Genomic DNA, 22,563 nt, shown 5'->3' with positions numbered 1-22,563 from the left:
CACAAAACTGGATCAGTAAAGGTGGAAAAGCTCTTAAGGCACATGCTTATGTAGATCCGTGGTTTGGCAAGAATTAAGTGTGTGACAGTAGCTGAGCTACTAAAGAGCACTAAGGGCTGATGGCCACGGACACCATGTCTGGCGTCCAAGGCACTGAGAGAGGAGAAGGAGAACCGGTCCTATGAGGGAGGAGTGGCTGAGAGAGCTGGGGTTGTTTAGCCTGGAGGAGGTTCAGAGATGACCTTATCATTCTCTACAACTACCTGAAAGGAGGTTGTAGCCAGGCAGGGGTTGGTCTCTTCTCCCAGGCAACTAGTGACAGGACAAGAGGAAATGGCCTCAAGCTGCGCCAGGGGAAGTTCAGGAAGAATTTCTTCACTGAGAGAGTTGTTAAACACTCGAATGGGCTGCCCAGGGAAGTGGTGGAGTCACCATCCCTGGAGGTGTTTAAGGAAAGACTGGACGTGGCACTTGGTGCCATGGTCTAGTTCACAGGGTGGTGTTCAGTCATAGGTTGGACTCGATGATCTCAAGAGTTCTTTGCAATCTGATCCTGTGATTCTGTGAAATGCTACCAGGAGCTGCCCCCAGGCTGTATCTGACCACGAAGGGAATAACTGGCGCGGGCGCAGCAGCCGCGGCACCCCCGGGAGAGCCACGTTTTGTCTGCACAGAGAGGGCGGCGGGGACGAGCCTGGAGCCGAGGTAGGCCTGTGCACGGCGCGGGGGCTGAGCGGCGCGGAGAGCCCGGCCAGGGGCGGGGGCAGTGCCACTGACACGGGGGCAATGGTACTAGCACAGGCACAGAGACAAGCACAGCACAGGCACAGAGACAAGCACAGCACAGGCACAGAGACAAGCACAGCACAGGCGATGGAGCCCCACGGGCCGGCCCGGACACCGCCCCGCCTGCTCGCTGTACGGCAGTGTCGCGCCGCGCCGGCTGTTGGCGGCAGCGGGCCCGGCGGAGCCGTAAGGCAGGTGCGCGGCGGGCGGGGGTCGGGCGGCGCGGCGGGCGCGGCCAGGGGGTGCCGGGGGATCGGGGGGGGCGCGGGGCTCGGTGCCCTCCGGCGGGCGGGGGGAAGTTTGCTCTGCGCGGCGGCTGGCGCGGGGCCGCGGTCTGGCCCCCCTGGTGAGGGGCGGGAGCGCCGGGCCGGGCGGGCAGGCCCTGCCCGGTGCCACGCGGGAGCCCCGGGCCGGCGGCGGGGCCGAAGCTCGCAGTGCCGTGGCTCGCAGTGCCCCCGCTGTGCCCACCGCGCTCCGCCGCGCGTGGTGCAAGGTCGCTGCGGAGGGCCCGGTGCCGGGCGCTCTCCGTGCGCCTGCTGGGCTTGGCCACGGTGCGCTCGTGGAAACGGGAACGGCCGGGGGGGAAACGCGTGGGTGTCGAACGCGCTTCCAGTGCTTACCACGGCTATTAATAAATGTAGGGAACTAGAAATGAAGAATGAAAAAACCAGCACGTGGTCATGTAGAACGTTTCTCGCTTTCTAACACTGCTTGCTTCGTTTCGGTTGCTGGTGGTGAACTGACAGCTGTGCTAATAAACCATGACAGTCTAAGGCTTGCACCAGAGGTGCTTCAGGAGTGTGTATCGTGTTCAAATAATACCTTTGATTAGAACCTTTTACGAGTTCTGAGTTTAGATTTTGCTATTGTTTTTAATAGACTAACATCTGTATAGATCCTCCAAGTCTTTTGGCTTTTTAAACAACTGAAAAGCAGTGCTACTGAAATGGAACTGGTAGCCTTAATTTTTGCAGAGAAGAAATCTAATAGTCAAGCTTAGTTACTTTACTGAGGATAGACTTGACTTGAGTTTAGTCAATGAGTAGGAAAAATATTGGAAGTTCCAGGAAATTGCAACAAAGGTTGCATATGTCCACAGGGTAGATTGCAGAGATAAACTTTTAGGAGGAAGAAAACCAAACCAACCATCAGTTCAGATACAAACAGGCCTTCCTGTGAAGACAGCATTGATTATATCAGTGAGGTGGTGTGTCTTATTAAACACATGCTGGTTTTCAGCAGATTGATTTCCTTTGGATCTGACTTGCTTCTGGCCATGGCAGAGTAAACTTGCATTATCTTAGAGTTATGTATGTAGGTATTTGGAGAAACTCTCTTCCCATTTATGTGGGAATACAGACCAGCTCCCAGCTAGGCCTTTACAAATTGTAGAAACTAGTTTAAGTGTTAGACCTCAGTTTTCTCTAAAAGCTAGGACTTTGGAAGAGTTGACGTCACTGATTCCACTGAATCAGAGAGAAGGCGGGAAACTGCCAAATGACAATATTTTCTGACAGTTCTGTGTTTATGGAACATGCTTTGAAGCTAAACCTGAAGCTTCTGGAGTGGGTCCAGGGGAGGGCTATGAAGATGATTAAGGGGAAGGAGCATCTCATGAGAAGTGGCTGGGAGAGTTGGGCCTGTTCAGCCTTGTGAAGAGACAGCTTGAGAGGGGATCTCATAAATGTTTATAAGTATCTGAAGGGAGGGTGTCAAGAGGATGGAACCAGGCTCTTCTCAGTGGTGCCAAGCAATAGGACGAGAGAGTGAGAAGAAAATGATACCCAGGAAGTTCCACCTGTACCTGAGGAAGAACTTCACTGTGTGGGTGACTGTGCACTGGAACAGATTGCCCAGAGGTGTTGTGGAGTCTTCCTTACTGGACATACTCAAGAACTGCCTGCACTGTGCAGTTTGCTTTAGGACAACTCTGCTTGAGCAGAGAGGTTGGACCAGATGATCCACTGGAGCCCCTTCCAACCCTCTGATCATGTGATTTTGTGATTCTTGCGTAGGCTTTCTGTTAAAGAGGAGTACACACTGCTCTTTTTCACCCCTTTGTTTTCTTCTTGTTCTTTCTACAGCTAACATGTATGTATTTGAAATACAATACCTATACGATCTGAATTTGTTGTGTGTTTCTTTGTTGGTAATTACTTTACGTTGTTGGTCATTTTTGTTATCCTCCACTGCATCCTTCTAGGCTGGTATGTGTCTTTGTAGAGACAGGGTGTGCAACAAAGACAGCAGTACTCTAATGGAGTCTTTAATACTGACTAGTGGAAAGGACAACTTGGTATATTTTAGTGCCTCACTCTTGTATTTAAATATTAAATGTTTCCTGTCTTTCCATGTCCATATTTTCAGTGTTACAAATGATGTGGTGATTGTCACTTGCTGTAGTCTGTAGATGAGTTTCTGCAGAACTACAACTAATGTGTTGTTTCTTTGTATCCTCTGTTTTTGTGGTTTCTTACCTTGTGTATCATATGTTTTACTGTTCATGTTGGATATGGTTCTTTTAAGATAATTGTAATTTGGCCCCTAAAATAATTGCAGTCTCTTGCTTCTCAGTATCATTTACAGTTTTGTGAAGTGCAGTATTAATTCTGTTTTCAGTAAGAACATTTATACTTGTAAAATCTTTTTTTACAAGGTTATGAGCAAATTTGTTTTTCACAAAGTACCAGTGTATGTTTCTGCAGGTTTGTGTTGAGCTACAACAGTTCCTTTGAAAAATGTTATCCATTATAAATACTGAACTGAGCTCAGGCTGGTCCATGTTATTCCTTTGTGTTTCATTCCTCTTGTCTTAAATACTCATAGGAGCTGCTATTGGAGTGTGGAGGTGGTTGGGGGAAGGGCAGACACATGTTGTCTTTTGCTGGTTAGTTACAATATAAGGTTTATTTGAAAGCTTTAAATTTGGGATTAATTCTAGCGCATATTAGTGTTTTGACTGCTGAACAGGTTTCTTTCTCCCTTCTACAAAAATTTCCCCATAGAAAATTGAGTTCCCATTACTCCAAATAACAGCATAGTGTTTTCTTGGTAAATTGTTTATAGTAACAATTGCTGAAATTGGTCTTGAGCACTTTCTAGCCTACACATTTTCTTAAACTGAATTACGCTTTAATGTTTGAAGAAAGAACTGAAACCAGAATCTACTCTCTAGTTTAGACAAACTTATCTAATCAAAAGCAGTTTAACAGATTACCTATGAAGTGTAGTTGGAAGTTGTTAGAAATATGATAACTGTTGTCTGAGCTAAAAAGAGAAGAAACCAAGGGTAGGACCCACAAATGGGTTGAGAGACATTAGGCTCCTAAATCCCAAACTGTAATCCTCAGAATCTCTGTTGTCATCACATCTATAGCTCTGTTTTCAAACAAAATGTTTGTCTAGTCTCTCTCCTTTAGCAGCCAGTGCAGATGCTTAGGTAATGTATTGAGAAGAAATGGGAAACAAATCCAATTATACCTTCACTTTCATATTACCTTTCAGTAGTCAGTGATTTAAATAACTGATTATCAGCTTTTAAGATGTTGAGTTCAGTAGCTACCAAGACATTTGATTTCCATTAATTCATCTAAGCATACTTGAACTTTTAGTCTTTTTGCCATCCTGTGGCAATGAATTCCCAAATTTAATTATGTTCTACACAGGGAAGGCATTCAATTTGGTATTATTTTCACCTTAGTAATGAGTTTTATCATGTACCTCTTTATTCCTACGTTATGAGCAATAGTCAGTCACTCTGTATGTACCCATTCTTGCTTTCTAAACACCTCATCACATCACAGAAAGGAGAGATTTTGTGTTTATTTCAAGCACAGTCCCTGAGGGGATCTACAGTCAGAGCATTCTTTATGCTTATCTCTCTCTGAGGAATTGAATCACCTCTGCACAAAGGCAATACAAGTACATTCCTATACTAGGTTTAGGAGTTAACTTTCATCATATTTGTAGTGCTTGAGAAATGCAGCTAAAACAATGTTGATAGATAACACACCAATGTTTTGGCTGCTGCTGGTCTGCACAGCATCAAGGCTTTTTTTCTCCCACTCTGCCTGCCCAGCGAGTGTGCTCAGGGTGGGCAAGAGGTTATATGGGGATGCAGCTTGGATAGTAAACCCAAACTGGCTGGTGGGATATACTGTACTGTGTATTGACATGCTCAGAAATAAAAACAGTGGTAGAGGAAGAAGAAAGGGTGGTTTTTTGCTTCCAAGATGTCTATTGTTTGGAGGTTGGTAAAGTGAAGTTTGGGGCATTGGTCAGCCTGTTGGATGTGGTGAACTTTTGTTTCCTTCACTTGTGCAATGTTTTTCCTTTCCTTCTCTATTAAACTATTCTCTATCTCAACTTGTAAGTTTTTGTCTTTTCTTCCTATTTTCTGCCCTGTTCCACTGGGGTGGGGCGGGGTGGGTGGTGGTGGTGAGCAAGCACCTGCATAGCTGCTTGCTGGGATCAACCCACCCCAACACTGCACAGGCACCTAAAAGTGTGCCGGAAGGAAGCAATAGCAGCACACTGTGGTTCTGTCGTAACAGTGCTCACTGAATTAACCAGTGGTGTGAAAGATCCCTATGCCCAGTATTTCTTGAGGTTATTCTAGTCACTTGGTATAGATATTCCTCTTGAAGTTGTACACAAGTTTGTATAGTTCAATGAATATCCACTAGACTAGAGAGAAGCCAAGAAAGACTTGATTAGGCTACGGTTGCAATGCTGGACTGCTTGAGTATTTACCAGTTTGTACTTGCTGAGAGGGCAGGTGGTGTTTCCTGTGTTCTACTCAGTACATTGATGGGTGGACTAGAGTTTGGTGGCCAGCCTGTCACCGAGCACATCTCTCAGATGCAAATTAAAACTCATGTTCTTTTTCTGTCTTATTAAGTCTTGTGGATGCTGCAGAAGAATAACTTTAAAAGGAAGATGGAGAATATTTTACCTGACTGATACTTAGGGATAGAAAAGTTGCTAGATCTCCCCTTGTATGTGGAGCTCATGGATATGGATTATACACCTCCCTAGCTTTTCCCATCATAAGGCATGTATTTACTCTGAGCCATCTGCTACTCCTGCTTGCCCAAAGGCATGTTGGATGTTTGGCCTGAAAAATAGACTGAATCTGATATTACAGGTTTGAATCTTAATAACAAACAGGTCATACAGTAAGAATAGATGATTATGGAGTGATGGGTTGGTGATTGAAGCATTTGTCAGGTAAATTTTAGTTTTGCAGCTGTAAATTGAATTCTGAGTAAGTTGTGAGAATAAGTAGATAACTTTGTACAGACTATTTTGTAAAACATAGATGGAAACATTTATGTCTAAGTCAACCACTCCTTTCTTTGAAACTGTTGAGGACTGCTGAGCTGATTGGCTCAGTGAGTTTGTATTTGGAAATGATTCTGATGAATTTATTCAAGAAATAGGAAGGCATTATTCTTAGCTACTGCTCTATGGTGGATCAAGTTGTTCAAAACACAAGTAGATGTGGCACTTTGTGATATGGTTTAGTGGTCATGGTGGTATTCAGTCAGAGATTGGACTTGATGAACTTGAAGGTATTTTCCAATCTTAATGATTATTCTAATTTGTCCTCTCCTCAAAAGATTAGGGAAGACTAAAGAGGATCTCTGAAAGTCCTCTCTTCTGTCATCTACAGAGATGATTGGTAAGTCCTCTCACTTAGAGAATGAGCTGGAAGTCACTTTGAAAGAGAAGGCATGTCAGATTTCATGTTACCTGTTTTATGCAACAAGCAGTAATAAGCTGTCCAGTAATTGATACCCCCTCAAAATACCAAAGTGTGGTCAGAAAACAAAATTGGTAGAATTTGTCTGTTTTGTGTTGTGTAGATCTGTATGTTTTGTATCTACCTTAAAAGTTTGGAGATTTGGGAAAAATTATCTTGATTATTTTGTATTCCCAGAGAGTTTTGTTAAAAATCTTGGCATTCTCTCTATTCCTAAATCATGATGTTTCTCAGGAAATTAGGAGTTACTGGGGACTGAGAGTCTTTGGCAGTTTGGTACTGCCACATTGGTAAGAAAAGCTGAGGTAGACTTCTAGGAGTAAGTTTAGAAAGACTGAGGAATAGCAGTGCTAAAATCTACTTAAACTTAGCAAAGTTTAAATATGTGTATTAAACATATCGATCCAGGTCTTAAATGCAGCAGCCTAATAGCTAAAATTCAGGGGATACTTATCTGTGACTTTTTATTAGCATTATCTTAGTATATTCAAAATAAAAACACTTATTAGAGAGAAGAATTTTGAATGAAATGCACAGCTTTCAGCTCCCAGTTGCAGTGTATGATTGGGAAGATACTAACTAGAGAGTTTTCTGCAAACTGTCATGACTTTCTGACTCTTTCTTTGCTCAAAAACTATGATAAATATCAAACAAAATAATGAATGGTAGAAAAGCATAAAGGATGTTTTTTAGACAATACTACAAACATTAATATAAAAATTAAATGAATGCAATAAACCTGAATGTTGTTAAATACAGCAAGCACTTAAAATTACACAATACACTTGTATTATCTTAATGAAATTGGTGCATTTGTGTGGACGATGACATCGGGTTGTTCCTATTTTTATGTAATCGGTCATTTTCCACAAATTTCTTTATTATTTATTGCAACTATTGATAAAAATTCTTACTCTCTCAAAAGCTGTTGGAAGTAGGATGAGCTTATTTATAGCTGATAATTTTGGGAACTTTTCATTTAGTGATAGCCAGAGTTGGCCAGAACCTGTGTTTCTTTTTGAAGGGCATTTCCATACTTTTAGTACGTGACAATTAAATTAGTTTTCTTGTACATTACTAGAAGTACCATAGAGTCTACAGCTTCTTTCTTAACTGGTCTAAAACTGTGCATATTTCTGTTCTGAAAAATAATTCTGTAGTTTATTTTTAAGCACTTGCAGGATTTTTTTTTCAGGTTGCATTACCATATTGTTACCAGTATTATCAATAAAATTGCTTAATGAAAAAAAATTTAATATTTCCTCTAAATGAGAAATCCTGCTTCAGTGCTTTTATAGCCGATTGAAACCCCATTTTGAATGAAATCAGAGTTAATTATGATGGATAATAATGGTATTGAGTGGATAATAAACATCTAGTTATTTAGAACTGGGAGATAATACAGTTTGAGGCATTTGTTTAGTTGTCTGTAAATCTGGTAAGTGATTTGTGTGCTTGAACACATCCCTGTTGGGACTTTAAAAACTTCACAGAATTACACCTTGTATTCAGCTACTGTTTCAGAGGATGTGGGCATTTCACAGGGCCTGTGTCACATGTACTGTTCCATGCAAATATCTTTGCTGCTATAAAGGGTCTCAAAGGCCACTAGACACTGTGTTTAGAGGCTAAGTCCCCATTGCAATCCGGTTATTAAAGTTGTTAGAAATGCCTCTGCCTGAATTAAGGTACAAATGAGACCAGATGCCAAAGTCAATAGTATTGGTTTTATTTAACAGTAAATGTAAGGCAGTGAAAGAGAGAGAGAAAGGAAGAAGAAAAGGAGGGAGGGGAAGAAAGAAAGTGACAGAGAAAGATTAAAATAGAAGATGTATCACCACTCTGTGTAACCCTGTGGCATCCCTTTGGTCAGGTTCTGGTCTTCATGGTAGTGGGGGTCCCACAAAACATGGAGTCCAGTGGATTAATATATGTTCAAGAAATGCCAGGCACCTCCCCTGGGGTTGGGGGGGAGTCTTTTGTGACAGGCTCTGGATTTATTACCTCATTGGATCACATGCAGTCCTCTGGTGGAGGAAGGCTTCAGGAATGAGTCACAGGGTGCTTTGGGAGTCTTTGATGGTTTATGACCCTTCTCAACTGCCTCTCACATCAATGTCCTGTGTGTACATGGGCTTTCTGGAGGGAGGGCGTTACTCCTTTGGTTTGGTGTGGAGAGATTTCACCATCATACACCCAAAACCCTTCTCCACCATCCCACCTAGAGCTGATTCTTAACACATATACATTCTTCTTTCCTGAGCCTTGTTTACTTCTCCTCAGACTTGAGATGATTAGACAATAGTCTTATCTCAAGTCCCCCTTCACAGTCCAAATTCCAGTCAGGCTTAGGTGGTTGAAGACAGGGAGTTGCTTCCTTGTAGTTTGACAAAAAGTCTTCCTAGGATTTTGACAATGTTGAAGACATTACTGACATTTCAGTCCATCACAGTCCCACAAAGGTGTCTGCCATAAGGGAAGCTTGAATCTTCCTGCATGATTCAGGCACGGGCTTCAGAAATGTTCTCACCTTGTTGGTTTTCTATCCAAAATATCAGCTGGTTTTGGAGAGAAAAATGTCAGTGCACATGCCTAAATGCCCTGAAAGAAATGGGCTCTAGGCTTTGCATGGTACTTCTCTGCCTATAAGCGCAGTAGTGTCTGCCTATGTATGTGTTGTAAACATAGCCGCAGTAGACAAGTGAAGTACTGTCAAGTTACATGGGTATGAATTCGTGGAGTTCTTGGGGTCAGTATTCAGAATGCACATTTTCTTGTACAGATTCCCTGGTGAGATGACTGGGCTGCGTGTTGGGGATCAAGATGAAAATAGTAGACCTTCTAATAAATAATTTGTCAGATTTATTCTCTAATGGAGCTGAAGACTTTGTTTCTGCTTTCCAGTCTTGTTCCCATTTGTTTAGGAGCTTGGCCCTAGACCTGACCTAAGCAGCCTTAAGCTTATTACTTTTAAGATTAGTCTAGGCAAAGTAGACAAACTTTGGAGTATGTGTAGGGGTTTGTATCTCCAATTATACTTCAGGGACCAGGACTAGAAACTTTCCTCTTCACTTCCTCCTAAGGTTCAAGGGCAGGTGTTAGTGCTGAGCTTTCAGGAATAGTTCCCTCCATCAGGCACAAATGAATGTTGTTTTTGCAAGAAGCAGTGCCAAAAAAACCTGTTCTTCAGCCCTCAGTTTGATTTGGTCATATGCTCCAGACTAATTCAAAGTGTAGTTTTAGGACTGAATATTTTAGTGCTGTAAAAGTGGAGATGGGAGGGGGCATTGGAAAGGAGAAAGCTTGATATGAAATATAAAATAATGTATTTGGTTATTTCCTTCTGTGAAGATTTCCAAAGCAGAACTGACTAAATTATGATTAAGATGTACCTACCATGAACAGTATTACTTAGATATTTGAATTGTAGTAGTTGAATCCACGGTTTGCTGTTTTGCTTTTTGAGGTATGCATCTGTTAAATAAATCTCTCCTTTTGGTCTTACTAATTTTATGCTTCTGAAGAAGCTAGAAGGTATAGCAGAATTGCTTTCCTTCTTTTAGTCCCATTTCCCTTGAAGAGTCTTTTGTACTTTGTTTTCTTCTGTGTACCAAACATAAACATTTCTCAAAATAAAAAGCAGAACCTAATCTTAGTTGTACACCCAACTAATAAGCCACACATAATTTATCTTGTCTTTGGATAGCTAATTATTCAGTAAACTTTGCTTGCTCTCTCTACCTTTAGTATCCCAACAGTGAGCTTCTATTATATGCGTTGATATTTTAGTTGATAATATGTTATATTATCCAAAAGTGACTTTCTTATATCTTTCTTATAAAAAAAGTTCCTAAAAATAAATCAAGTAATATTGTTGCCCTGCTGAAATAGAGGTCCGGTTTATTAACTTTAACTTCACTGTTAGTAGTCTGAGTCATCATCTCTTCTGCTTATGGGATTTCTAGCAAATTCAAAAAGACATTTGGATTTTCACTGTATGCCATAATTTTCTATGTCTGGGCATAGCTGTATGTTATCCATGAGAGATGTACCTGAGTGCATGCTGAAGCTGATGCTCTGCTTGACAATTCCTCACATTCATCTGCCTTAGTTGCATAAAGGTGCTCACATGGGTTTGTATAGATACTATTTAAGAAATCTTTCTCGAAGAGCTGTACTGGGATGATTTTTACCTCTTGCACAATCAAGTTACACTTAAATACTTCTTGTATAGTACCAATAACTGTATCTTTGCAAGAATGTTTTTCAGTATAATTTTTTTCTGGTTATGGCTTTTCTTAGATTGCTGAAGGATTTTGACACATAGACACATCCATTCTCTCCTTTTATGTAACTTAAGGTCAGTTCACACACACAGATCGATTTCACTTTTAGATTGAAGTGTTAGGGAGTCCACCTTCTGAAGTTCTGAAAGGGCTAATGCACCTTCTCCTGGGACAAGGTGAGAGGATGGATGACCAAACAGACCTTGGCATGGTTTAGAAGCAGCGCTAGAATAGGAAAGCTTGTTTCAGTAAATTTTCTTGTGGCCACTTTCAGATCTTTTGTGGTCTTTGGCTCGGTAATCAAATGTGCAAGTACAGTTAAGCCCCGTTGGTGGTAATATTGTGAGTCTGCTCAAAACCGAAAGATGTGTACCAGAGATGGAAAAGCAGACGAGTACCTGTTGACAACTACAAGCATCTCACCAGTGCACACAGAGATGCAGTTGAAACTGGCCATAGATGTCAAAAACTACAAGAAATGGTTCTTCAGGTATGTAAAAAACAAGCAGAAACAGAAGGAAAATATCCTGCTGTCTAACAGGAGAGGTGAATTAGTCACCAACAATGCTGAAAAGACAGAGGCTCTCAACACTTTTACCTTTGTCTTCACCAGCACTGTTGAGCCCCAGGCCTTGGGAAAAAAACTCAAGGTAGATGCAAGCACAAATCTGCCATCACTGAAGGAAGAGCTGGTATCAATCCCCAGGGATCACTGTTGGGCCCAACTCTCCTTAATGTCTTCATAAGTGATCTGGATGGTGGGATCAACTGTACCATGATGATGATACCAAACTGAGTGGAAGTCACAGAAGTTTGGATTGGAAGGGACCTTAAAGATCATCTAGTACTAATGTCTCTCCCTGCCATGGGCAGAGACATTTCCCACTAGATCAGGTTGCTCAGAGTCCCATCCGACCTGGACTTGAGCACTTCCAGGGATGCAGTATCCACTACTTCTCTGGGCAACCTGTTCCAGTACCTCAAAGTAAAGAATTTCTTCTTAATATCCAATGCAAACCAACGCTCTTTCAGTTCAAAGCCAATACCCATTGTCCTATCATTACGTGCCCCTGTAAATGTCCCATCTTTCTTGTAGTCTTCCTTTAAGAACTGGAAGGCCGTAATTAGGTCACCCAGGTGTCTTCTCTTTTCCAGGCCAAACAATCCCAGTTCTCTTAGTCTTTACTCATAGGAAGGGTAGTCACCCAGTGGTACCTTTACAGTAATCTGAAGTTGTTCATTCCATTAAAATTTTATTGTGAATCTTTAGCAACAATTATAAGGAATCCTTTTACATTCTGAAACTGAGTTGCAAAGAACTTGGCAATGCCATCTCTGTGGCCAGTAATTAACGTTGGGGGCTTTATCCTTTTATGTGCTCTATAAAAGGATAGGAGTGTGTTACAGAGACTTTTTCACTACCATCTGAACAGGTGCTCTAGTGTGCTTTTATCACAGCAGTTATGCCATTATGTGTTATGCATGTATTATTACAGCAGCTATGTTTGCTGAAATGCATCCCACATCCTCTGAGCCATCCTCAGTGAGGTGCAACGTGCTACTTAGCTGTTATTAACTCAACGTTTTTTTCTTTCTCTTGCTTATCCATTCTTTTTCATCCTCCCTTTACTTCCTTTGGACATGTACGGTCCTATTTACCTGCCACACACCTCTTACTTTTCCTGTAGTGACAAACCTTTCTGAAACAGAGTAAGATGAACCCTCTGGGGTTGTTTTCAACCTCTGTTGACGACACGGTGTGAAACAGAGAGGCACAGAGGGCCCTCTATTAAGCTTAAAGCAAAAACCAAACAAATGACACCCCCCCATCCTGTATTTATGGCTTCTGCCTAGTGTTTAAATGAACATACGTATTACATATGTTGAAGTTAGAGATTCACTTATGGTACGTCTCCATATGGAAGGCAAATCTTTAAGTTCCTTTTGCTTGGGATGCAGTTTGTCTCTTGCTGCAGGGAATTAAAACATTAAGGCATAAAAATGCAGACATTTTTCAGTCTAACAGTTAGACTGCATCTTACATTCTTGGAAAAGGAAGATGAGTTATTCTGAAAAAAGTATTTTTTTAAAATTTTTTTTTTTCTTTTTTAAGAAACAACAGCCATCCTTAGTAACAATCTCAAAGCACGTCTAAAATGAACACTTTATTGGGCCAAGCCATGTGTTTGGCATCACACCAAAACACTATTGGGCATAATTAGAAGAAATGCCTCTCCAGCTGATGCAAGCAGGAACAGCGTTAGGCAGCTGGTGTTTAATCACATGTGCGTGGCTAAGATTGTGACAGAATGTGAAAAGGGTTAATACTCTATTGAATGTGTGGCTTGTGATTCCTTTTTTTTTCCCTAGGGTGTTTTTTGTTGTTGTTGTTTTGTTTGTTGTTTTGTTTTGGTTTTTGTTTAGTGGCTTAGGTAATTAAAATCCTGAAATTGTCTGTTATGTGAATGATGGCACACAGAGGCACTGTTATGCCTCCTTGTTATGCTGAAGCATTTGTTTGAAGTCTTGTATTCGCTAAGATGAATGTTGTGTGTCAGGAAGACACCGTTTCTTCCTGAGTACATATTCCTTAATCTTGCCATCACCCTTTCAAAGATTGACCCGGTCTTGACTGGAGATCAGCAATATTTGACCCAGACAACGTGAGAGAATACCAGTGTGATGTCTGGGCCTTTGAAATGTCTGAAATCATAAAATTGTTACTACATCATATAGCACTGCTTGTAAAGGTGCAAAATACGAGGCTGGAAAATACTGTTGTTGTAGTATCTTGCTTTGGCCTGCTGTTCATGATTAATGTCCCAAACATTATTAAACCACTGTTATCCCTAGCTGTCAACAGTGATGCTAGATGCTGTATTTGTACTGTTTACATCAAACATGCTTGGATAAAAGATTTAAGTGAATCTGATACAAATGTTCTCATTGGTGTAAAATAGCTTTTAATCTAATGCGTTTATTTTTTTCATTAAAATGTTTTCTTTAAAGTATTTTTTCTTTGGTAAGTACAATGTAGAAAGGGTACACACCAAATAGAGTGTTTATAACTATTGAATCTCATTTGTAAATGACATATAAAGTTTATCTTTGTATTAATGAAACTGCTAAAGCTAATTGTAGCCATTCTAAAATGTGTTCATGTCACTAAAATTTGATATTTTGGGATTTATTTTTATTCCTCTTGTGTAACAGTGTAAAGAAATAAAATATTCTTTGTGTGGATAGATTTAAAATGTCTTATTCTGTCCCTATGGTCTCGTTGCTTTTGTGTTTGATTTATATATATTTAAAATATAAAAAGTTACTGTATTGTCCCTTTACTTTTTGTATAGCCATGTGGCTGTCATATCTTTTGACTTTTTAGTTTCCTTTTCATTTGAAATGTTTCCACTTCCTCAAGTGAAAATGAAAATGCTGTTTGATTCAAATACTTTGTGATCAATAGCAAACTGCTATTCATTGCCCATGTCTAAAGCCTCTTTTTCTTTATGACGTTCTTTGATTAGATTAGTTATTAGTAATAACTTCTTCAGGTTTTATAAATGAGAAGTTTACATAGACAGTAAGAAACTTGTTAATAGTTTAAAGAATTATAGGCAATATAGGCAAAACCTGGTAACGTGGCTTTATATTCCTTAAGCAATTTAAACAAAATGACTGCTGTAAGGTTTTAAGGGACATTTAACAAGTCAAATATTAGAGACTACAGAAGCTGGTAATGGAACTGCAGATTTTACCTGTGATTCTGTTAATGCTATGTTATTCCATAATTTTAAGTAAAGAAAGATTTCTGTTCCTCTTGAACAATAAAGTACCATATCTTAGCAGTCACCTTCTCTTAGCTCCACTGGGCAGTTTGCTTGATTTGTTAGAGAGCATAAGATTAAGTAAATTTCAAAAGGATGTTTGTTTGACCACAATCTCTGTAACATTTCAGTGGAGAAAGATGGTTATGTTATTTGCTTATATTAAAAATATAGGAAGGCCAGGAACTGGAGGAAAACTTACGTAATTGGTGAAAATATGAAGTGGAAAACTTCTCTGGCAGTTTGTTACCTTTGTGATATTGCTAGCATGGCTTTTTTTATGTTTCACTTTAATGAATAAAAACCTGCTGAGATTATGATTCATGTTTACTTTAAAACAATAAACTTTGAATGGTTTCTTACCTGAACTCTCAGTATAATCTATGTTTATGTTTTACTTTCTCTAATAAAAAGTTTGAACTTAAAATCACACTTTCTTTTAAAAGAAGTAAAATAGGCTTTAAAAGCTACTGCCTCTCATCTTCACAGAGCTTTAGGTGGGTAGATACTGCTCTTTGTGCTTTGCAAACAGAGGCTTGGTGGAAAGTTAAGAGTTTTTTAAAAGAGGCAGGAAATGTGCGAGTTCTAGGAATCATTAGCAGAATGGGCCCCAAAGTGTCCTTACTTGATTGGGTGTGGGGGAGGAGAAGATACAATTTTACAATGTAAAGTTGGACTGATCTGTAGGTTGAATTCCCATTCCAGTTGTCCTTCTACAAGCATGACTTAAGATGGTACCTGTCTTAACACTTTTCTTCAGGGGTAATGAGCAGAATAATGGCAAAAATTTGTCTTCTGTATGTGGGCCATGATAAATAGGATTTAATTGCCACTCCATTTAGGTCCTTGTTCCCAAACCAGCAGATCTTAGCAGGATCATTTGGTAGTACAGATATTTCAGAGCTGTGGGCAAACAGATATATTTCTCTCAAATCTGAAGGAATTAGTTAACACTTATAGTGTCTGCAGAAAGACAAGCAGTATCCGATCCACTCTAAAGGCAGTTGATGCAGGCAGGTATCTGCATCAGCAGGCTTTATGTGAAGGCAGGTAACATACTTTTTTTTAAACAAATGTAAGTTTATACTACATCTCATAGGACCACATAATTTTTATCACAGAATGAGAGAATATGCTGTGTTGGAAGGGACCCATCACAATTATCAAGTCCAGCTCCTGGCCCTGGGCAGAACACCTCAAGAGTCACAGCATGTGCCTGAGAGTGTCATCCAATGCTTCTTGAACTCTGTCAGGCTTGGTGCTATGACTGCTTTCCTGGGGAGCCTGTTCCAGTGCCTGACCACCTTTGGATGAAGAACTTTTTTCTGATATCCAATCTAAACCTCCCCCAACTCACCTTCATGCTTATTCCTGGAGTCCCATCACTGGTCACAAGAGTGAAGAGATTGGTACTTTTTGACCTGGCTCTAATATGTTGCAGAATAATAGCCCAAGTTCATAAACTTTACCTTGTGTTTTATGTTAGTGGAGTAATTGCACCTGTCCTGTGCAGGGCCAGGAGCTGGACTTGTTGATCCTTGTGGGTCCCTCCCAACTCGGCATATTCTGTGATTCTGTCCCCTGCTTTCTGTTTGCTAGATGTTTTTGTTTGCTTGTGATGTTCTGCTGAGAGTGGGTGTCATGGACCAGAAGTGAAGGGTATGTGTGAAGTTTGCCTATAAATGAGATGCAGAAGCCTTGGGTGACTGCTCTGCTAAACCAACCCCCTCAGGGACCAGCAAGTTCTGAATGCACATAGGCAAGTGTGGAGCAGCATTTACTAGTTAGAGATCAACTGTAGGGCTTCAGGGCTGTATTTGGCTCCTTGGCTATGCCTGTGGTCAGGAGGGTGTGCCCTTACTTGTCCTGTGGAGTTCCAGGTTTTCTATTTCAGGAAGTATTAATAACTTGATGAACAAAGAAGAAAGAAACAGTTCTTTAAAATTCAGTTTCCTAACAAATGACCCTGCTGAAAATGCTTTAAAATCTCCTACAGGTGTCTGTGAAAAGTGACCTTTTCATAAGTGGCTTCAAACTTTCGTAAATTACTGTGCGTGTTATTTCAGAAAGGGCAGTTAAGTTAATAATATTACAATTATGTTGTTATATGTTTTTATAAAGGACCATAATGCTACAGAAAAAGTATTTGAGTGCAAGTATAAAATAAGTAGGCAAAATGGGGTGATCTTTAATAGCTAATGGCAATTCTGTCATTGGAACCGTATGAGACTGATGTACCTTTTTTGTTGGGTTCAAACAAAAATGGTCAGGTTAGATTCCCTCAAAGCTTGGATACATTACTTCCCTTCTGTAATAGTGGCTGTAATGTTCATGGCCTGTTTTCACTAGGAGCAATGCTGGTATGAGTTATGTGTCGTATATCCACTGAACATTTCAAAAGCTGCAGTGTTGTTTGGCTCTGTCTGCTTCTAGGCTTGAACATACCCTCTCTGTCCCCTTCACAGTTAAAGATTTTATGTTTCCACATTTTGTAACTTCATTGTTATAACATTTGTCTTCAAGATATCAACTGTTGTGGTAGCTTTTTTTCAAAAAGCATCTTAATGCAAGGTGGGAAAACAAGCGGACCTGACAAGTCAGTGACATTTCTCTGTTTGTGACTGGAACGCTGCATCTGGATTTGCTTTTGTGCCGTATTGCAAAGCTGATGGCTAAAATACAAATGCAGTCATTAAGTGAAGAAAAACTTTAGGGGTAATTGGATGAAAGGAGAGAGTTCTGTTGGAGGGGGAAGTAATTTTACTAACTCTGTTTTAAATTCCTTAAATTCTGGATGGCTGTTGGTCTTCAGGCATGGTAAGAATCATGCAGATCATTAGGTTTGTAATGAAAGCATTAATTGTTTTAAAAATAATCTAAATCTGTATCTTATCTGCTACCATCAGAAACTGTAGCTGTGCGTTAGGGTTCATTAAACAATTCAGCTGTGGGCACCTTCTGAAATTAAATAACTTTGAGAATCATTTCAGTAAAAGGCTTGGAACAAGTACAATTTGAGATGGGTAACAGCTGTGTTTTGGTGTATAGATATGAGTCTGTTTCACAGAGGAAATAAAACTGTGCCGAAATAGACTGTAGTCCTGAAGAGAACCCTGCTCTAAGTGTGTGTGTGCGTTCCAGTGGTGAGATTAAAACATCTCTAGGCATACTTTTTTCAGTTTTCTGATAGCCCTTTTATTCTCTTTATCTCTTACAATAGTTCAATGTTGTGCTATGATAATATTTTTTTCCTATCATAATTTTCTTGCCCTGTTTTGCTGGTTAAAAATGGCTAAGCACTTGTCAAGAAGGATGCCTTTCTCTGCATTAGCACTGGAGGCTGTTAATGACCTGAAAGCTCCCAGCGTGGGCTGGCTCAGAGGAAGTCTTCCTGTAGGTTGTAATCTCTTACTGCTATTGGGAGCAAAGGTTCAGTTACATAGATTTCTCTATAATACTCGTGTTAGTGGTGCTAAAGGAATAATTTCCACTTTGCCTCATCGCTGGTAACTTTTACTCAGGGAGGAGAGAGAATAACCACCTCCTGAGTGACCTCTGCCTGTTACCATGTCTTGCCTGTGCTCTGTGCCTTTTGCCTCCCTTCTATTGAATCCTGATTATTAGCATTTTGAGATTTTTTTAACTGGTTTAATTGAAGTTCCAGCCAAGTTCTGCTTGCTTGAAAAGGTCTTTGAAGTTTGTGATGTGAATTTGTATTTTTATAACATTAATAAAGCCATGTTATTTGTTTGTTCTCATCTAGGTGCTTGAACTGGGATTTGATTTCTCATCCTATGGATCACTGAATGAGTAACAGATGGCCTTGCCTCGTCTTACAGGCGCTTTACGCTCCTTTTCAAATGTCACTAAACATGAGGATTACAGTGAAGAATTAGCTGACTTAGTGGTAAAACTTTTTTCTCTTACAAAACATAATTATAGTAAGAATTGTTTGCTTTCTTCATTTGCATTTCTATTTCATAAGAGTGGGCAAACAAAACTGGGCAGAGTGTGTTCCTGTGTGTTCCTTCATTGTGTCCTCACTCAAAGTCAAATTTACTGTAGCTTTGTGATTTATACTAGGCCCTTAAAATCATGATGTGTCATACGGATAGGGTTGCTTGGCTGTGTTGGTACAGCCCTGTTAATTCATCTTTCAGGACACTGGGTAGGGCTGGTGTGCTTTTAGCTCTGAGCTCATGTAGAGCTGAGAAGCCAAACATTTCCTTTTTAATATTAAGTTCATTGAATTTAGGTACTTTTTTAGTTTCCCATGAAGTAATGCATTAAAACAGCAGATGCCTCGTGGGAACCTGTAATGTGAAATGAGTTTGGAATCTTGGGAACTCTAAATCTCTTGAAGTTGCAAGAGTTTGGCTTTATAGAGAATTTTGCTTTGGAAGAGTCAAGTAGTGAGAGAGTGTGTGTGCATTTGCATATCCTTCTTCGTTACACTCAGGAAAGAATCTAGAACAGGTAGCAGGAAAACTGCTTGCAATCATTGCTATGTACTGACTGAATGCAATTGGAAGGAGGTGTTTTTACCTGGTGTCTAATTTTAAAGGAACCTTGATATAGTAATTTGAAATAAATAAAAAAGCTCAAATATTTTGCATTTTCAGACTAAAAGGTCAAAACTACAGGCACAGTTGCTGAAGTCTGATCTTACTTGGAAGAAGATAATAAAGTTCATTGACGACAATTTGGACAAAAAAGAACACCAAACTGTAAATGGTGATTTAAAAACTATATTACAAGCTGCAAAACAAATAGGTATGTTTTCATTATCTAGTAGTCTAAGAATACACTGTTTTCTTTCAGAATGGGGGCGAGTTCAAGCTGCTTTCTGCCTGCATACTTTGCATATGGGTACAATTTTAGTTCTACCTCAACACCAGTTTTTACCCTGAAATATCTTTGAAACTCCAGTTAATCTAATATGCACATGGGTAATTTGGTCTTCTGTCTTATTTTAAGATATGATTCCATTGTGGATATTCATGGTTTTTTGACAGCATTGTATTGTGGTGTGTGGTATGGTTTGTGATCGACAGTTACTAAGCAGAAACAACAGATTCTTTCGAAATGACAATACTCTGAGAAAAGAACAATCTTGATGTTGTTTGCTTTAGTTCCATGTAATTGGTATAATGAAAAATTGGTCTGCTGCATAGCTGGATAAAAATATAAGAAATATTTTCTGCTTTTTAAGTATTTGGTGTTGAGGAGAGAAATAAATAATAAATTTCAATCATCTGGAATTAAACTTTTAAAACTGAAATATATTATGGCAAAGAAAGTGGAAGTGTGAACACATAGTTCTGATTGGAAAAACTAAACCTAATTCAGCTTTTGCTTTTGGCAGAATTTAACTTCATCAGTCTTAAACTGAGCGCATAGCTCAAGCTCTTGCTGTCACATATTTTAAGAATTTTTCATTTCAATCTCATAGGTATATTTTCCCCTTTTCTGATTCTGTTTCAAATATCTTGAATAGAACTCTAAGTGAAAAGACTGAGAGAATTAATATATATATAAATATATTTGCCTGGTTTTGGAATTATAGAGCAGTTTTTTATTACAATACAGATGTTAACCTGGCACACTTACGTGTCTATTTCTTGACAGGTTTTTTTGAAATACCTAGTAAATTGTGAAAGAAACAAATATCTAAATACAGACTTTCAAAAAAGACTAGACAAGTTATTCATGTTCAACATGTAGTCATCTATTTTGCTGTACAGTTGCAGAATATGTCTGTTAAAGCTATTCATGGTTATAGTGGATATTGCTTTAATGAGCCATCAGAAGTATAATTTTGAATATTTCTCAAATCACTAACAAAAATGTTTTAAACTTCTCTGGTGATACACGTGTTCTGAATTTTGCTTTGTGGTTCATTCTTCCATTTTAGTGACATACCTCTGTTGTTTTTACAAATTGGGTCCTTTTTTTTTCTTTAATCCTCTTTTTTCTAATACAAGTAGTAGAGCTAATGCTATTAGTAGACTTTTAGCTTCTTCGGGCTGGAATTTAAGCATCTGGCTGCCTGTCTTTCTGCGACAGGGAAGGGCCTTTCTGTCTTTCTGGGAAGGGCCACCTCTTTACCCCAAGCCAAGTACCTCTGCTTCAGGGTACAGATTTCAGCTGGCACTTGGAACACACAAGATTTGAGGGAAAGTCATGCAAGATGGGGATTGAGTTTGCACCAACCATCAGTACCTAAAGTTAATAGGAAAAGTTGCAGTCTGTACTGATAATAGATACGTATTGATTGAGAAAGCTGTTTTAAATGTCTGCTATGTACAGTTTAATCATAAGAGGTGCTAGACTAAAATGTTCACTGGCAAACGTGATTATAAAGTTTGCAATGTAAAAAAGTAAGACCATATGTAGTATAGCAAGTAGGAAAAAAAAATCCAGTGATGTAAAAAAAGTTATAAACAAAATAAGTGTTTGCCATTCTTTGCTGCAAATGTTATCAATGAAAATAAATTGACAAATTTGTGTTTTCTGTATTAGTGACAGAAACATGTATTAGTTGTGTGATTTTATATTCAATTATTTTTTTTTAAAATTTTAACTTTTGCCAAAGATGACTGCAAAAACTTTTTAATTTCCATCTGCCTCCCTCAACTTTTAATAGCAGGCCTAGCCAGTGTGGTGGGTAGGTAAAGCAAATTGAAAGACTTGAAAGTAATAGTGGTAAATTTTTGTTTGATGAAGTAGAGAAGACAAAACAAATGAAAACAGATGCATGACTATTTAGTTAGAACAAGTTAGAAAGAAACCATCAGCCTTGACGCTTCTGAATAAACACGTGTAATGTTATGCAGACACAAATCAGAATAGATTGCAGTGATTGAAGCACAAACTGAACTGATAGTAATGTTCCAACCACCATCATCAGAAATGTATAGTAGGGAAAGAGAAATTTTTACTTTAATTTCAAGGAAATTAAATCTCAGCCTAGGCAACAGATACTGTATTATTGATTCACTTTATGGGGTAAATTTTGCTTAATGAAATGATCTGATTGGCATAAAAACAAAAAGAGTAGCTTCTAGTACTCCATCTTTTGCCATCTTGTCTGGCTCATTTTATTGAGATGGGAGGGGTAGTATTTTCTCAAGAGATGTTTCTACAAATAGGAGATGTTGATAATAAAGAAGAATTAGCACATAGTAAATCTGAGAGCTTTTTCTCAAAGCCTTCAATTGCTCTTTTAGTTTAGTAATCATCTGAACTTCTGTTCCAACACAAGTGACTTTAAACAATAATATGTATTTTTATGTTAGGAGTATAAGAGTGAGCTTCATGCAGCCAAACCTAGGACTACAAGTTTTCAGATGTGAGGTTTTTTTTTTCTGTGATTCCTGTATAGCTAATGCTAAAAGGGAGGGGCTGAACCACCTTTTTCCTTTGAGATATATTTATATATGTTATGTATCTTCCATATATAGGTATCTAATTATCTTGTAAATATCACCTCCAGTCCTCTCCATGAACTTTTCAGCTTATGGAAGTGCACCACAGGGAAATTCAAGTTAAATAATGAATTTTTAGGCATCTCCATTTATATGTTATGTTTCTAGTTATGCAGCCTTTCTCCATCTGCTTATACTGGATTTTTTTCCTCCTTTCTGTTACATTGTGGGGAAGAAACCCCTTGCTTTTCCTGGGGTTAAATCTACCCTAAGTTGAATCAAGTCACAGGTAAATAAATTCTGCATGTTGCTGTCATATAAAACAAATAAAATACCCAGTATGCTGGCTGTTTTTGTTTAGTTTATGCTTGATGACTTAAAATTTTGTTTGGTAGTGACATTTTAGTTCATCATATGGAGGTTTTGCTTATGTTTTCCTTGAATACCTTTGTGAATATTTGTGTAAGAAGTAA

The 22,563-nt window shown here is 39.2% G+C and overlaps 1 protein-coding gene across 3 annotated transcripts in view; it reads left to right on the top strand.

Moving 5' to 3' along the window:
• Positions 1 to 402: 402 nt before the first annotated feature.
• Positions 403 to 22,563, top strand: part of ASCC3 (activating signal cointegrator 1 complex subunit 3) — a 264,382-nt gene continuing 242,221 nt past the window's right edge. Inside the window, exons 1-3 of one of the 3 annotated variants that reach the window (XM_051778158.1) lie at positions 403 to 705; positions 18,427 to 18,570; positions 19,286 to 19,436. In XM_051778158.1, the coding sequence (XP_051634118.1) occupies positions 18,481 to 18,570; positions 19,286 to 19,436 (241 nt within the window). In that variant the 5' untranslated portion in view covers positions 403 to 705; positions 18,427 to 18,480. Of the gene's footprint in view, positions 706 to 858; positions 982 to 18,426; positions 18,571 to 19,285; positions 19,437 to 22,563 lie in introns of those variants that run through there. The other 2 variants (XM_051778157.1, XM_051778159.1) reach the window with 2 other exon arrangements.

Source organism: Manacus candei, unplaced genomic scaffold (assembly GCF_025592945.1).
Source record: "Manacus candei isolate 608988 ecotype Guabito, Panama unplaced genomic scaffold, ASM2559294v1 h1tg000011l, whole genome shotgun sequence".
Lineage (NCBI taxonomy): Eukaryota > Metazoa > Chordata > Aves > Passeriformes > Pipridae > Manacus > Manacus candei.
Note: the sequence above shows the minus strand (reverse complement) of the source record. Positions and strands in the feature narration are given on the sequence as shown.